We start from the raw sequence: 16,275 nt of genomic DNA, 5'->3' as shown, positions 1-16,275 counted from the left end.
GGCCCTAAGCTACTAAACCAACCTTCCATTTATCAACTTTTTAAATTATTTCTAATTAAGGTCTTTAATAATGACCAACTTGTTTGATTCCTTTTCCAGTTCCCTACATTCCTTCAAACCGGAAACATGACAACATTAAAGATGACTCTGAGGTATGTTTTAGAAATGTTTTTGTAATTCATGTTTGCACACTCTCAATCATACAGCTCTTTATAAAATAGGTAATTACTTGTCCTATTTCTTCTGCTACCTTTGAAAAAAGAATTCTGGGTTTTCTTTCTGAAAACTGATATTTTTTTTTAAGCATTTTTGATAGATTTTTGATATTTCTTCTATGTACAGCTCTTTCTATCCCAGTTATGATGTGGGAGAGACTTTGTTCTTTTTTTTTTTTTCCCCTCCGTTCATGTTGGGGCAACAGTGATTTAGTAGAGGGTTTGACTTCATTGGTCTTTGCAACAATGGTGGCTTTGACATTGTCTTGTCTGTTCTCTCTAATGGATGTACAGCCTTTATCACCCCCAGGCTACTTCTACCAGCTATCATTGTGAAAGTTGCTTCAGTCTGATAATACATTAACTATAGAGCTCTCTGAAATATTTCGTATAAATAATACCTAATAATTTATAGACAGCTCTTGTGGAAATACAAGTGGAATAACATACACTTAAACTCTGTTTTTCAGCTCTTTTGTAGTCGGTCTGATACAATCTCTCCATACCAAGAACGTTACTCCCTTAAAGCAGTTTGAAAAATCTCAATCCATTTTAATTCTAAAGAGCTTTAAGACATTATTTTTAAAAAGGCTTCTGGCATATTTCAAATAAATAGGATGCACCCGGCAGAACGCTAGCAGTTAGTTTGATACCCTGCTTTTAACAAGCCTTCACCTTTTTTTTACCTCTGCCTTCACGACAATACTTGTCACTACCATTATTTTACACTTGAGTAGTTCCCGCTCTTGGGTAAGTGACTGCCTTACTTTCAGACATATGTCTAGATTTTATCTCAGATTCAGAGTTGGAAGGGTATAAATTTGAAACACCTCAGATAATTTTAATTGCTATCTAGAATTGCTGACTTCTGATATAGTTAGTGCTCAGGTAGATGCTGTTTGTGTTTAATTTTTGCTAGGTGCTGTTTGCTCACCTGTTCTGAATTGTGCTGCTCTGATTTTCCCACCTTGCTTTTGAGCTTTACTGAAATAATTTAAGGTATCCTACAGAGAGGATGTGGCATTCTGGGAGCTTTGTTGACTAGAATCTTTAAGCTCTGAGCAATCTCTTCTAATAGCAGTCAATCCTAGATCAAGATTCTTTATATAAATACTTTCCATAGTTCAGCAGAATGCTGATCTGCCTACAAGTACAGTATTATGAGGTCAGGTAAAAATAGGCCGTGGAAGTATGTTAAAGCATTGTATATATTGGTGAGGCATGAAATGTCAGAGTACATGCTGCATTTGTCTAGTTCAACAGCTTGATTTTCAGTCTCACATGTTCACATCTAATTTCAGCCGAGTCAAGATAAAATTTATATTTTTAACTAATTAATTTCAAAATAACATTCTTAATATTGGCGTATTTCCTGCAGATTGTTGCATTTGAGAAATTGGTATCTGCTGCTGTATGTTCCCAGGCACCTATTAGAAATTTTCATTTTCATTAAAACTGTAGTGAACTTATTACAGACAGCTCTTGCCTAAACTGAAACAGACAGGTACATTAATTAGCAAATTACTGCTTCCTTATCAGCTCTTTTTTTTTTTTAGAGAGCCTTTATTAATTTGTACTACAATATCTGTCAGAATATGAAATACGCTCTTCTACAATGCCTGCAGTTCAAGAATTTAAATAAAGCCTAATTTCTGAAGGCATTGCATTCCATTTTCAAGTAGGGAATATGTAAATGATTCATTGAACAAACTACTACCTTGAAAAACACAGCAACTTTTAGTAAGAGCAAAACCAATACCAACCGATCATTTCTAAACAGATGTGTTACAATCAGCCATTCAGATCTGTGTGCCACTGACAATGGCCAGCAAACTCAGCAAATTCTGTCCAGTGGCTGAAGACCTCTTTGCTTGAATACTTACTTGTTATGAAAATGTCTTCTATTTCTAGCATCTGTTTCTTTTTATACAGGATATCAAACCAGTCATTGATGGAATGGATGGAATTAAGATTTCTCAGGGGCTTGGACTACAGGACTTTGATTTAATCAGAGTTATCGGACGTGGAAGTTATGCCAAAGTTCTTTTAGTTCGGTTAAAAAAGAATGATCAAATTTATGCTATGAAAGTAGTGAAAAAAGAATTGGTCCATGATGATGAGGTAAAAGTCTGTATTAATTGCATTGTTACATATTGTAAAAAGTTAGTATGCTTTAACAAAAAACATTCCATTAAGAAAGCAGCTAAGGTTTTAGACAGCAGTTCCATGTAGAATTTTATGACTTTTGAACTCGTTTGTCATCAACTGTCTGCATGAAGCACCAGACTAAATCTGAGAGAAATGTCCCTTATTTTAATAACAATTAACAATTTTAATAGTCCTAATAGAATGCACGTGAAAAGTATTCCAACCTGAATGTGCTAATCTGTAAATGATGATATAAATAGGGTCGAATTTGGGCACTGTTTTCCAAGGTGAATGAACGTACCTGCAAAGTATTATCTGTAATTCAAATAGGGGCTGAAATTGTGTTCTTATAGTCAGAATTATAGGACTTATGTGCAAGTGACACAGTACTCTGGAATATTTTTTTTTTTCCATGGGTTAAAAAAAATTATGCTACTGCCATTTGAGGTCACTATGTTTTAACTGCCTTGTAAAAAATACTTGTCTGCCACAGAAATCAGTGCTGCATTTCTTGATTATTTCCAAAATCCTGTTGAAATTTTTTTTAATGCAAGATCTCAAATGCACAAGTTTCAGGGGAAAAAAAGCCACCAACCAACCCTTCATCTTTTTCCTGTAATTGTCATGCTTCTTGAAAGGTATGGATTTCATATCCATCCTATTTTTTTCATAAATGTGATGAACCAATCACAACAAGCAAGGAAGGTAGATCTGAACCACCTACAATGCTGTTAGACTGGAACCTGCTGTGTTCGGTAATAGAACAGGGGATGGGGTAACTGGAATGCATGTGGTCAGACCACAGCTCTGATGAAACTACTGAGACACCTGACGGAACGATAAGAAGCATTGTCAGGGTGCCGGCTTTATTGGAGTGCTGCAGTGTGACATGCTCGTGCAGGAGTGGTAGCATGTATGATGGGGTACAGAAAGTATGACACCAGTAAAGATTTGATGAATAAAGAAGTACTGTGTCATCCTTGCGGGTGGAATCCCAGGCTCTTAATAAAATAAAAAAAGAGATGGACAATCAGTCTCACCTCATAGGGAATTTCTTATATAGCTATTGTTACAATAGAAAGTGAATTTTTAAGCTGACGATGTTGTATTTTATACTGTTAGGAAGGCTGGATTTCTTGGAAGTAGGATGTTGGAAAAAAACCCAGACCACATTGTTTTAAGTACTACTTCTGTTGGTACTTTCAGTCAGTTTCTTTTGCTGCCATTTTTGTCATTATTCCAGAGGCTAGGGTTAGGACAGTAAAGTTGTCAAGCTCTTCTGAAATACTTTGCCTTGCTCACGTGCTTGGTGGGGTTTTTTTCTGACCAAAGATTAGATTGTTGTGTGGTTTATTTACTATTTTCTTTAACACATGCTTTTCCAAGAAGGTAGAAACTAAGTAGAAGTATTAATGGGTTACGCAGTTTTTCCTGAGAATCAGAGGTAGATGAGAAGTCTGTCTTGAATAGTGGCTCTCATAGATAACTGCATAGAAGATAGAGCTATTAGGTTTTTCTTTTCTATGAGGTAGGCTGTATAATGAAATTCTGGGAATTGATAGGAAATTCACTGAATTCTGTGAAAGCATGAGACGTTGCAAGTAATGGAAATTTCACCTAGTAAGTCTTTCACGGAGAAAGACAATTAATTACATAGAAAGTATGTTTAAATGGGCTGGTGCTTTCCAGATAATGGAATTGTTGCTGGGGAGTGGTGAGCATTCTTTTCTAAAGGAAACTGAAGCAAATCAAATACCTGGGCTTCTGCTATTAATATTTTTCTAATCTTGTTAACAGTAGTGCACTAGTGTAGTACTGATGTACTAGTACACAAGCGCAATAATCAATGAGTTTTCCAGACTGTTAAAGAGAAGCTCATTCAGTAAAAAAAAAAGAAGTGGACATGTTTATTGTTTTACTCAAAACTGGATGTTTGGCTCATGTTTGGACCCAGGTTTAACCTTCCAACGTGTTAGGTCTTCAGGAGGGTGTGAGTATAAAACCTAACAGATTTATTTGATCTGATGGTGATATTTCTTGATTTCATCTGAGACTTTAGTTTGCCTAATTATCCTTGAAGGGAAGGCCTGGTTTCTCAATTTCTGTGTTTTTTGTCTCCAGATAGGTTGGAAAGCTGGAATATCTGTTGGAAATGGAGAATTTTTAGAACAGTTACATTTCCAGTAATGTAACATGGCAGTGTACTGAGTGTTTGCAGGGTGGAACATGATCGGTGTATTGCATGAGGAGCAAATATCTACTGCTAAAATCAGTTGTACTTAAGGTTTACATTTGGTACGGTTATATGAAAAATGATGAATTGCTTTGTTATTGCGGATCTGAACTTTGAAGTACTATGCTCACATCCTTCAAATTTTGATAGATGTTTATTATATGGTATTGCACTGGGTATTCAGGACTTCTCCCTCTTGAAGTATTAAAGGTAGTCTGATACTTTTAAGAATGGTTTTGGTTGTACAAACTAATCGGGTTTTGGTAGTTTCATTGAATTAATTTTGAGTTTCAGATAAGAAAACAAAGTTCAGTTTGTTTGAACCTTTTAAAAACTGGAGAGTCACATCGCTTCTGTAACTAGCATGAGTTGCTTCAGCAGCCTTGGGATCATTTAGCTAAGACAATTTATTTCTATGAAGCAGTATGAGCAGTGTAGCAAATATTGCAGATGTATGATATTTTTAAATGGCTTAAATTTTGTGCAGACCTTTCTACGTGGTTAAGAAATTCCTGAATATGTAATTGAATTAAAATGTTTTCTAACTTCCTCCAGATTTTAGGGGGGGTTGTCTTTCTGAAGAACATATGTAACAATGACGGTATATGTAAGGGAGCATAGATGTTCACAATTTCTTTTCTGGGAATACCCACAGTGGTTATCCAGCAGGAGTTCTGATTGTTCAATTACTCTATTTCAGGATATTGATTGGGTACAGACAGAGAAACATGTGTTTGAACAGGCATCCAGTAACCCATTCCTAGTTGGTTTACATTCATGCTTTCAAACAACAAGTCGGTAAGAAAGATCTGAAATTACTTTGTTTTGAAAATCTTGATCATTGTACTAACTGCTTCTCATAAAGCAAACGTAACCACTGCCATCACGTAGTAATTTTTGGAAGGAAGCATTAGTATCATTAGCCAGTGTCGTGTAGAGAAAAAGGCAGGCTTTTCCAGGTCATGATCCAAAGGGAGAAGGGAAATGAGGAGGAGGAGCTGTGCGCTGTCTTCCTGAGCGCCACCGGCTGTGTGACTTCAGGAATAGGAGGATAGTAGCGGGGTAAAACAGAGCTTTAAGAGAGAGCTTATAATATTTGATTCTATTGAGGAGAGCCAAATCGCTTCTCGGAGGTCTGAACTGTAGTTCTCTGTTCTTCAAAACAGCATAAGAGTTGGGCTGCTCAGTAATCATAGTTTTCAATAATAACTTTAAAACCTACATGTGTATGAAGTATGTTTTACCTATGAGGCTTATGAGCCCTTAGCACATACTGATCAATGATGTGATTTTAATTGAAACAGTGCTTAATAAGATACTTAGATACATTGAAATTTATTTTATTTTGTCCTGGTGTGCAAAATCCAAAGGGGACAATTTGCTTCTTATTTTGCAATTGGAATATGAGGAAAATCATTAAGAACTTTCATGCCCATGTTCATGTATGTCACTGGGCTGTTTGGATATGTGGGGGTTTTGTGATTTGGGTATTCTTGTTTTTACAGGCACCTGATTACTGTTAACCTTTTATAATGCGTGGTGCCATATGTATCATAATCAGGAGATGAAAGTCATTCTATCCAGCTTACTTGAGTGGCATTCTGTGTAGAGTGCAAACAATTTAGGAAGTTTTCATGGATTATCTAGTCATTTACACTAACACAAAATACAAAAATTCAAGTGGTCAGGCAGGGTGAAGTATTGAGAGGGAGGCTTCTTATAAATATCGTAAACAAGAAAAAGACCAAAATCAGCACTATGAAGTTCCTTTGCGTGCCACTTTGGTAGTTACTCTGACATACTCAAGGAGCAGAAATAGAAAAAATATATGCTGAATGTAGTCAAAGCTTTCTGTATTCCTCTTGTATTTTTAGGAGTCTGTTTTTCCAGCCTAGCTTCTCCTTGTGGTGAAACTAGGTTGTTGCTTATAACTTCAGCCATTTGCCATGGATATAGTCATGATGCCATGAATTCACAATTTGTTTGTAGCTGTGATGTTATAAAATCACGATTCTGACCTCATTACAGGAACAGAGAAGCACGAAACTGATTTCAAGTGAATAAACTCATCAACATGAGATTGTGTTAACTGGCCCAAAGAAAAAAGCTGTATTTTGTGTATAAGTGTATTAATAGGGGAGGAAATGTTGGAAAAGAACATGTTCTTTCTCTTAAGTATAATTTTAAATAAATTTTTAAGATAAAAGAAATGTGTCCTTAAAGGTGGTAATTGATGCTAAATGTAGCTGTTTACATTGTTTCAGATACTAGTGATGTTTGTTTATTACTGTAATGAAAGACATGCCTTGGGCTTGCCCTGAATTTCCAGATAAGTCTCTTCCAAGGTGGCAACAATCTGAAACCTCCGTCCTGCGAAACCATTGGTGTTTGAGTAAATCATTCTAAAACCAGCAAGGAGTGCCAGTCTTCGCACACTTAGGTGCTTGATCGTAACTTAACACAGGGAGCTTTAAACTGCAGATTCTGAATGGGGGTAAACGTTGGAAGCTCCTAAATAGGATAGGAAAGTTGGAAGCAAAAATACCAGGAATGCTGTAATAAAATACAATTTTTTTTATAAATGCTTAAAAAAGCATTAGCTATTTATTGTTTATCTAATTTTAAATTAGTGCTTATATTCTTCTGGTGAGGCCAATGAAAGACTTGCAAGCTGGGTTGTATCCAATAATTTTTCCTGGTTTACCTTTTCAGTTTTTAACACTTAAGTGTTTCAAGTGAAGAATCTTTTTCAAAGAAAATAAAAATCTTCTTTAATTGTTACCAGTTAGAATGATCTGAGAGACTGGAGCATGTGTTTTCCAAATGTAATGTTTTCCAGTGTGTGGATATATGGAAAGGAGTTTTCAACTCATGGAAAATGAAGTGTATAAGGAAATAGTGCCTCCTGGGATAGCCGCAGCCTTCGTAAGAAACTCTCACTCAGCATGTTTCTATCCTGTAGGTCTCTCTGACCTTGGCAGCATTGCCTGGATCATCTTTTCCCAAGGATGAAACCTTTCCTGCGAACTGTAATAGAAGTCTTTTTATATGGCTGATTCCACCTGTATTTCTTTCCCCTACTGACTTTTCTCTTGTTTGTTTTGAGAAGACTATTCAAAAACTTGTTCTACAGAGCATCTAGTAGGTCTTGAGACTGCAACCTTTCTGTGCCCAGACCTTCCATTTAGTGGATATGCTGTGTAGAGAGTAACACAAGTGGGTCCATCACGCTTTCTTTTAATTCACATTTTTCTACAGCTAAAGGTCTTGGCAAAGTCAAGGCAGGGTGGGATTTCATTATCCGTCCTGCTAGCTCACCAAATTTAGTTTTAGTCTCTGATAAATTATAGACATAAGGGAATTGATTCTCTCAGTCCTCAAATTCTGTAGTCTCAGTCTATCTATGCAAATGAAACACAACTTTTTTTTGTTCCAGGTAAGACAGTATGTTTCTTAACAGTGTGTCAGGAAGAGTTCAGTGGTGATCATAGTCTTAACAGAAATAATTTTGTATGTGTATATTAACAATATGCTAGATCATGTAACTTTAAATGGGAAAAAGATTGTCATATGCTATTCAGATAAAACTTTTTTATTTAAAGTAAATTTGGGTTACGTTTTTCTAAGTGAGCCTTACGTCATCTTGCTTTCAATAAATCTGAGCTTTTCAGGGACTGAACCAGCACAAACAGCAAGCTTCATAGTTACGTATTTAATTGCTATCACAAATCCTACAAAATATATTCATCTCTGTAATATTGCCAGATACTCATTACTTACTGTTAATGAAGTAATTTTTAAAAGATGGTGACCTTTTAGTGGCAAAACTATATCAGAAACACAAATGAGTTTTTTCAGATTTTGCCCATGTGGAAACCTTGGTGACTTAGGTGTATATGAACTACACCTCGTCTGCAAAGCTTTTCAGATGTAATGCTGCAGCTTGGCTATTAAAAAAGGACTTAGTCAAGCAGAGTAACAATTTAATAATGATTACATTAGGGTAAAGCTGTGTCAGACTGAGTAAGAAAGGTTTGCATTTAAATTGCATCTTTTAAAGTTTGGGTTTTTTTTATCTTAAAACTTATTTTAAATGGTCAGCATTGTTTCAGGCAGGCTTATTTTTTTTCAGGTGTTGTTAGTCAAAGCAGTGCACTCACTGAGCAAATTTTATATTGTGGAGTTTTATTCCGTAAAAGTCAAAAGAATCAACATCTTTGAAGAAGAGATAATTGCGTAACTATGTTGTTCTTACATTTTTTTTCAAAGGAGTGGCAATTTTACCTTTTTTGGATAAACTTTCTTTTTTGCCATGTGTCATCTTTTAGCATACTTCTGTGATTTTGTTATAATTTCTAAGTAATTTTTAAAGAAATCTCTATCATTATATGCTTAGGGTTGGCGGGTTTTTTACATCTGTTGCAGAGTACCTTATTATATTGGGCAAATGCTGTTGTCTTCTGTACTGTTTAAGTAGTTCTGCAGATTTCACACCAAGTAGTAGTCTGTTGTATGCAGCTGCCTTTCCTCTCCAGTTAGTCTGGCATTTAAATAAAGGATGTGATCCTACGTAATATGGATCAAATAAGCATTCTCTTTTTTTCTCTGAAGTAGTTTCTGTAACTATAGAAACCTAGAACTCTGAATCAAGAGCGGAAGTGAAAATCGCTCAAATTGGAAGGATAAGAATAGGTTTTCTTCTTGAGATTTTCCTTGGAATCCATTAATTGTATTATATACTTTCAGATTGTTTCTTGTCATAGAGTATGTAAACGGGGGTGATCTTATGTTTCACATGCAACGGCAAAGGAAACTTCCCGAGGAACATGCAAGGTATTTTACTAACGCATTTATGGTGATTTTTTTGGTTGTAGTTTTTTAATGTTGTATGAAATGCTTTCCAAACTTTATTCCATAAAAGAAGATAAATAGCAAAGAAAGAACAAAAGGTTTATTCTTAATTTTAGAAGATTCTGCCCTGGGAAGATATGTTACTTTTATTATTTTGAATGCATTTTTTTTTAAAGAAAGCAGGCATTTGATAAGTAGTAACAGTTATTCCTATTTACTTCTGTTTATTGCTTCATATTTAGGTAACGTTTCTTTGATCTGTTGATAGAAGATGTAACTACTTACTTTCATCTTAGGTTGAATTAATATGGTGTTGGTAGGAGAAGATAAAAAATCTGTTCTGCATGGCTTTGCACTACACAAAGTCTCAGTGTAACTCTTAATAAGCTGAAAACACAGGGCTTCTGTGTCATACGTGGAATTTTCAGGAAAAAATCTGTAGGATAAAGAAAATTTTTTTCACTTTACTAATTAAGAAAATATTTTATTTCCCATATTTACTTTAAGGCGTGACTTTACAATATATGAGGTTAGTGTCCTTACGAGTAAATGTAGCTTGGTTTCGGTATACCAAATGACAGATAAAAGCTGACCGTAAACTTGTATTTTAAGAACAGATTTTTTTAACTGTACCAGATTTTATTCAATCTTAATGCTAATATGAATTTTTTCCTTTGTAATTTCAGGTTTTATGCTGCTGAAATTTGTATTGCTCTAAACTTCCTACATGAAAGAGGCATCATCTACAGAGATTTAAAACTAGACAATGTTCTTTTAGATGCAGAGGGTCATATCAAATTAACAGATTATGGCATGTGCAAGGTAGGATTTTTCTTACCTTTCTTTTGTCGCTTTGACATTCAGTAGTATATCTCTTTTAATGCTCGTGTTGCTGAACCCAGAATTTGGTTGTAGAATGGGAACTTTATTCTGAAAAATGGCTGTTGTATGATAGAACCACTTTTGTGATTTTTTTTTTTTTCCTTTGTGTATTTCAAGTTATGTGGGTCACTCATTTCTTTTATCTGTTTATTTCCTGCGTGACCCAAGCGGAAAATCTATCTTTAAGACAAGTATGTTTTTGAAAGGGTCTTTTCCATCTTTTCATGACGTGTGCTCCTGTGAGTATGAATTGCATTCATCGTTCTCTGGGGCTGGACTGGACATTATGAACCAACAGGGGCTGTCCAGTATCGCTGTTCTTAGGCTGCAATCTTTGGTGCTGAGAGGCGATTTAGAGAGCATTATTTTCAAAGCACCTGGTAAAGTGTGGCATGTACGTAATGTGATGCAGGAGAAAGCAAGAAAACGTCAATAGAAAAAACTAAATTTAAAAATTAGATGTGTAAAGTTGGAATGCCAGATGTGACGGAAGTGTTTCTAATCTGACCAGAATTCTGCTGTCCCCTTAGAGCTGTTGATTTGACCTCAAGTCTCCTTGTTCTTGCTACACTGTTTCTGGCTAGTTTGTGAAATGAGATTAAAGTCCGGTCTTTTTGTGTGTGAGAATTAAGTTTCTGAAGCTAAAATTGTATCTGGTATTATGTTGTTTTTTACAAGTCCAGGGATTGAGTGTATAATACTAATTTTTACTTAGCTTATTTCAGAACGTGGTTAAGGCCTGTTATGGTGACATAATGAGGAAAGCTCATCTCGCTCCCTCCACAGAATAGATATTGCACCAGTTTCTAGGAATGCTGGACTAGAATGATTCACCACTGTCAAAGTGCACAGGTTGTGGGGCTTCAGTTGGAATGCAGCAGTTATGTAAAAGTTTGATTTCTTCATTCCTAAAAAGTGAAGGTTTTCCCCAACATCTGTTTGGAAAGGACTTCCATGTTGGTTTTGATCTAAATTGTGTAACTTTGATTTGAATTGAACTAAAGTGTATCTGTAAACAGTAAGCAAAATGTTGTTACAAATGTGTTTGTGATTCAGTTTTTATCAATTAATTGGCTGAAGGTAAGCTGTAAAGTCATAAGCCGGCTTTGCGCACCATGAGTATTTATTTTGCTCTACCATTGCCTTTTTTGAAAGGAAGGTCTTTAGACTCCCTAAGTAACTTGGCTTTGTAAGTCTAATAAAGGGAAATTCCCAGAAAAGGAGGTCAGCTTTTAATCTATGAAACGATTTATGCACGTAGGAAGGTTTGGGCCCTGGTGACACTACAAGCACTTTCTGTGGGACACCAAATTATATTGCACCAGAGATCCTCAGAGGAGAAGAATATGGTAAGCTGTGACTAAACAATTTGTAATTATAACAAATCACAAAGAAAAGTTCTAATTCTAGGTTGCTTGAAACCCATTTATTCTTAATTTCCACGTTCTTGTGCTGTTTTATGTTGAGACAATTGAATGTATATTGTACAATTTTAATTTTTTCTGAAATGATAAGGTTATATTTGTTTTCCTCTTGCAGTTGCTCATTTCAGCTTCTTTTTAAATCATACGTTGCCTGAAAAATGACTATTAAATGATACTGTAGCAAAACAAAGTCCTTTCCTTGAAGAACTTGACAGCCCCCAGCTACTATTATCTACCAGGCAAGGCTATAGAATGCTATAGCAAAGTTACTGCTCATGCAGAAGTCAAAAGTATAATGATGTTTTTAACCAGTATTGTTATTTGTGAACTGATCTGCTCAATAGGTTGAATCTGTCTTTTAGTTATGTTTTAATTTAATTAAAATGTTCAGCATAAATAAAAATCTGGAACTTCTCAGCTTAAATACACTGAATTTTCATTGAAGCGTTGGTGTCTGGCAGACTATACAGATTACACCTATACGGATTACATTTGTAATCCCAGTTCAGAAAGGTCTCTCAAATGTCACCCAGTGACGGCGTAAGTCGTGATGCCTGTGGCTTCAGTGAAAGTAGAGAATTTCAGTAGTTCATAGAACCAGGTGATTAATCATCATTTATGAGAGAAAACACCTAAGTTCAAGGAGTCCTGCCTGAAAATCTGCTCTGCAAATACTTACAGGGTTCAGTGTGGACTGGTGGGCTCTCGGTGTGTTGATGTTTGAAATGATGGCAGGAAGGTCTCCTTTTGATATTATTACTGACAATCCAGACATGAACACTGAAGATTACCTCTTCCAAGGTATAGTCATTTTGATGTTATTTTTTTGTTTGTTCTTGGGGGAGAAATAATTAAAACTAGTAGTTCCAGGACAGTTAGGTTTTCTTTCTGAGTTGTTATTGTATAGCTGCCTCTAGATCTACTGTAGATAAAGGGCCCCAGTATTATCAGTTCTTCATCCCAGGAATTGATTTTGTTGGAGTCGGATAAAACGCTCTGGAATTAGGAAGCCTTTTTCAGACAATAAAATATTTCTTTAAAATGACCACATTTTGGAAATAATGGACAGAAATTGTGTAGAAAGGTGTTTTCGTTAGACGGGAGTCCACAGGCCAGGAATGAATTTTAAAGCGCAGTGAGAGCATAGGAGGATCTTTCTTGACAATAGTATATCAACCTATAGTTTTGTTCCAGAAAATTTGATTATTTTTTTTTTTAACTTGTAATTAATACAATTTTTTCTTAACTGTTTTGCCCCTCAGGATTAGTGATGTTTGAATTTCTCTTAAAAAAAGCAGTAATACTTGCCATATTTATTACAACAGAAACAGTAACAGTTGGGGGAATAGCGAAGTTGCTTTCTCCTCCCTAATATGTAGAACCATTCTTTAAACTAGTTACTACAATTATGTGACAGAAACTGCCATGGACGTCTTGATGAGCCTAATGTTAAATCAATTCCTGCTTAAAATCATGCTTTTCCATATAGTGAGGACGCTGCAAAAGTTTTTCTTCCCTATTTATACTACAAACAATAGAAAAGGGTAATGAAGCTTAACGGTTGGGTTTTTTTAGGAAATCTTGACATGTCCGTATAACAGTGCCTTGAATTACTGTAGCTGCTTTTGCTTGCATTATTTTAAACAATTACTGTATCTTCCCATTTTCCAAATGGTAATGTTTTTAACTAATAAAATGTTTGTATTGAAATCCTGGGCAATGTTAAAACAAAAACCTTTTATTGCTGTTTTTAAACCTTTAACAGTTATTCTTGAGAAGCCAATCCGGATTCCAAGGTTCCTTTCTGTCAAGGCTTCCCATGTATTAAAAGGATTTTTAAACAAGGTAAGTAACAGTCTCTTATTTTTAGCATCTAAGATCTGGTAGTCAGAGCTTCCTCTTGAAAGCAATACAGTTAAGAAGTTAATCTGCTTACTCCTAGGAAAGTCTATAAAACCTTGGTATCCTGTATGTTAAAGAAACCCACTTCTCAGTTGCTAGTTTACTGAGGGACTTCCATAGCACATACTTGACTTAAAAGCCTGCAGCTAGTTGGGAAAAATAACTATAGGTTTCTTTATAAACTCTTCTGTAATACTTAACTGTTTCTTTTATTGAGCTGATTGAAATCCATAGAACCATTATAATTTAAAATGGAAAAAGAAGGATATGAATTATACATTATTAAATAAATATTTTTTTTAGGTTGTAAAATATCATTTTAAAATGAAATTTCAAACAAACTTCATTTTTAAAAAAAGAATGAAGATCCCTTGATAGCCATAATATGTTGATCTTAGCAGCAGTTTACGTAGTAATGGGGAATGCTGGAGTCGTGTATGTGGGCTTTTGACAAACACAAACTAACTGCTGCAGAGTATGTAATACGAGTTTCTGTGTTTTCTGCAGGATCCCAAAGAGAGGCTTGGTTGTCAGCCACAGACAGGATTTTCTGATATCAAGTCTCATACATTTTTCCGCAGCATAGACTGGGATCTGGTAAAAATAATTACTTCTGGTTTATATGTGTTCAAAAGGAATAGATTCTTTTAGTTTATTAATTGTGTGCGTATATTACAACCCCTTTACAAACAGTGAAATTCAATTCCATAAATTCAAAAGCTATTTTGCTTTCTCCAGGTGATGGAGAAACAAGCTTTCTTTCATGATCATAAAGGAAATGAGCTTTATTTCAAAAATCTGGCTTGCTTCCAAACTCTAAGAATGGTTACAACTTGTGGGTATTGTATTTAAGATACATGATGAATTTTTTAAAAAAAATACTAAAGCATTGGTGGAATCATTTATTCCTTGGTTTCTGTTTGGAGAGTCTGCAAACTTATGCACTGGGTTCTGCTGCTATAAAATTTATTCATCATTCATCATACACGCAAGGTGCCTGCAATTGTAGAGTGAAGGACTGCACAGATTTCCAGTGTCAGAGTTCAGTGCCTTACTCTTCTGGGTGCTCATTTCATATCATCCGATGAGTAAACATTGCAGACTCCACTGAATGAGGAAGTGTGGCCTAGCAAATACAGCCCACTGGAATGCTATCCCGGTACTTCATCTCTCTTGCTGTGATTAGAAACCTTTTCTGCCTTGACAGGAAGGTTAGTGGTTGGTTAACACAGCCAGTAGACTGGGTAGAGTGTCATGAAACCAGTTTGGATACAACCATGGGAGATGAGGTGCTTCGGTTACATAAAGCATTTGCAAACTACTTATAATACGTTAAAAAGGAAAAAAAAAACCCAACCTGAATTTACAAATTGTATGGTTTTTAAAATCAGTAGGTTTATTCAGGTAGGTAACAGGGTTTAGTAACATGAGTAGGCATGAGTACAACCAGGTCCTTTTTTTTTTAAGGATGTGGCTTGAAAGCTGTGTGGTTATTAAAAATGATTCTCTGATGATTACTTTCAGGTTTTCTTTATTACTGCTGGTGCGAGGGAAGTTTTTAGTTCATGATGGAGTAGATGACTTGCATTTCAGTGGTTTTGGAAGCATACAATTTTATTGAAATTGTTTTTTAGAAGTCTCTGTTACTGGGTAATTGTGCTTGCTTCTGTCTTGATCATAGAAAAACATCACAGAAATTACATTTATTATGTTTATTAACACTTGAGCAATAAAACAATTGGGAACATTAATTTTCTTTTTTTAATACCTAGTTGAACAGTGAAAAAATATACGTGCAGTAGTTCCGTAGGCCTGGGAAGTCTGCTGGAAGCATAGAAACAGGCAGGCGGCAGTGCCTGTAATAACATGAGAGTGGTTCAGAGGAGGAGAGAAAACAGCTTGATGAAATTTCTGCTTTGAAGCCTGCTGTTCAGACCTTCATTGTTAACATTCTTCAGAGAAGAGATTCACTACATAAGGAGCCAGTGTTTTAAAATACCTGGCGTTTACAAAATTATTCATTTAATGAAGGCAGTCCCTAATTTTGTCAGACATCCCTTGTTTTGTATTCTTCCTTAAGCCTACGTGTTGTTTTGTTATGTTAGCTCCTGAGTGGTGCGATAATGCAACTTGCTTGAGTTTGTGGTAAAGCATAAGCATCATGTGCTGCAAGGTTTCTGTTTGGTTTTGCAGAGATTTTTTTGGGAGAGAGGGAAAGAGAGAAGACTGGATTTGATTTTTTTTCTTACTTCTATAAGAAACTCTTAATTGCAGTTGGTAATTTTTGGTCACCATTTGTGCTGATTTGAATTCTGAATAATTTTTTACCTACTTTTTTGGCTGAAAGCTTTGATATTAAATATCATTTTAAAAAAACAAACCTAATGGGAATATTTAGGTGATCTGTTTTGCAATATGATTAGGACTGTGCTGCTCAAGAGGATCTAAACTGATAAATTTTAAGCTAAATTTCTAATAAGAGTGTTGGGAAGTGTATTCATGAGAGAATGGAAAAAGTTTGGAAAGGTTTTTTAGTTATTTGAATTTTCTTTGCAATGCAAGTGATGAGTAGAAAAGATTTAGACTTCAAAGCTTTTTCAAATCTTTTCAAGTTGAAAGG

The 16,275-nt window shown here is 35.3% G+C and overlaps 1 protein-coding gene across 2 annotated transcripts in view; it reads left to right on the top strand.

The window, feature by feature from the left end:
* The window catches only part of PRKCZ (protein kinase C zeta), a 69,711-nt gene that overhangs the window by 37,371 nt on the left and 16,065 nt on the right, over positions 1-16,275 (top strand). For both annotated transcript variants that reach the window (XM_080381301.1, XM_080381302.1), the window contains exons 9-17: positions 100-152; positions 2,148-2,336; positions 5,297-5,394; positions 9,343-9,429; positions 10,134-10,269; positions 11,591-11,678; positions 12,435-12,554; positions 13,519-13,598; positions 14,163-14,252. In XM_080381301.1, coding sequence (XP_080237427.1) covers positions 100-152; positions 2,148-2,336; positions 5,297-5,394; positions 9,343-9,429; positions 10,134-10,269; positions 11,591-11,678; positions 12,435-12,554; positions 13,519-13,598; positions 14,163-14,252 — 941 coding nt within the window. The remainder of the gene's footprint in view (positions 1-99; positions 153-2,147; positions 2,337-5,296; positions 5,395-9,342; positions 9,430-10,133; positions 10,270-11,590; positions 11,679-12,434; positions 12,555-13,518; positions 13,599-14,162; positions 14,253-16,275) is intronic.

The sequence above is a fragment of the Falco punctatus genome (assembly GCF_963210335.1).
Source record: "Falco punctatus genome assembly, chromosome: 3".
Taxonomy (NCBI): domain Eukaryota; kingdom Metazoa; phylum Chordata; class Aves; order Falconiformes; family Falconidae; genus Falco; species Falco punctatus.
This window is presented reverse-complemented; position numbering and strand designations above follow the sequence as displayed.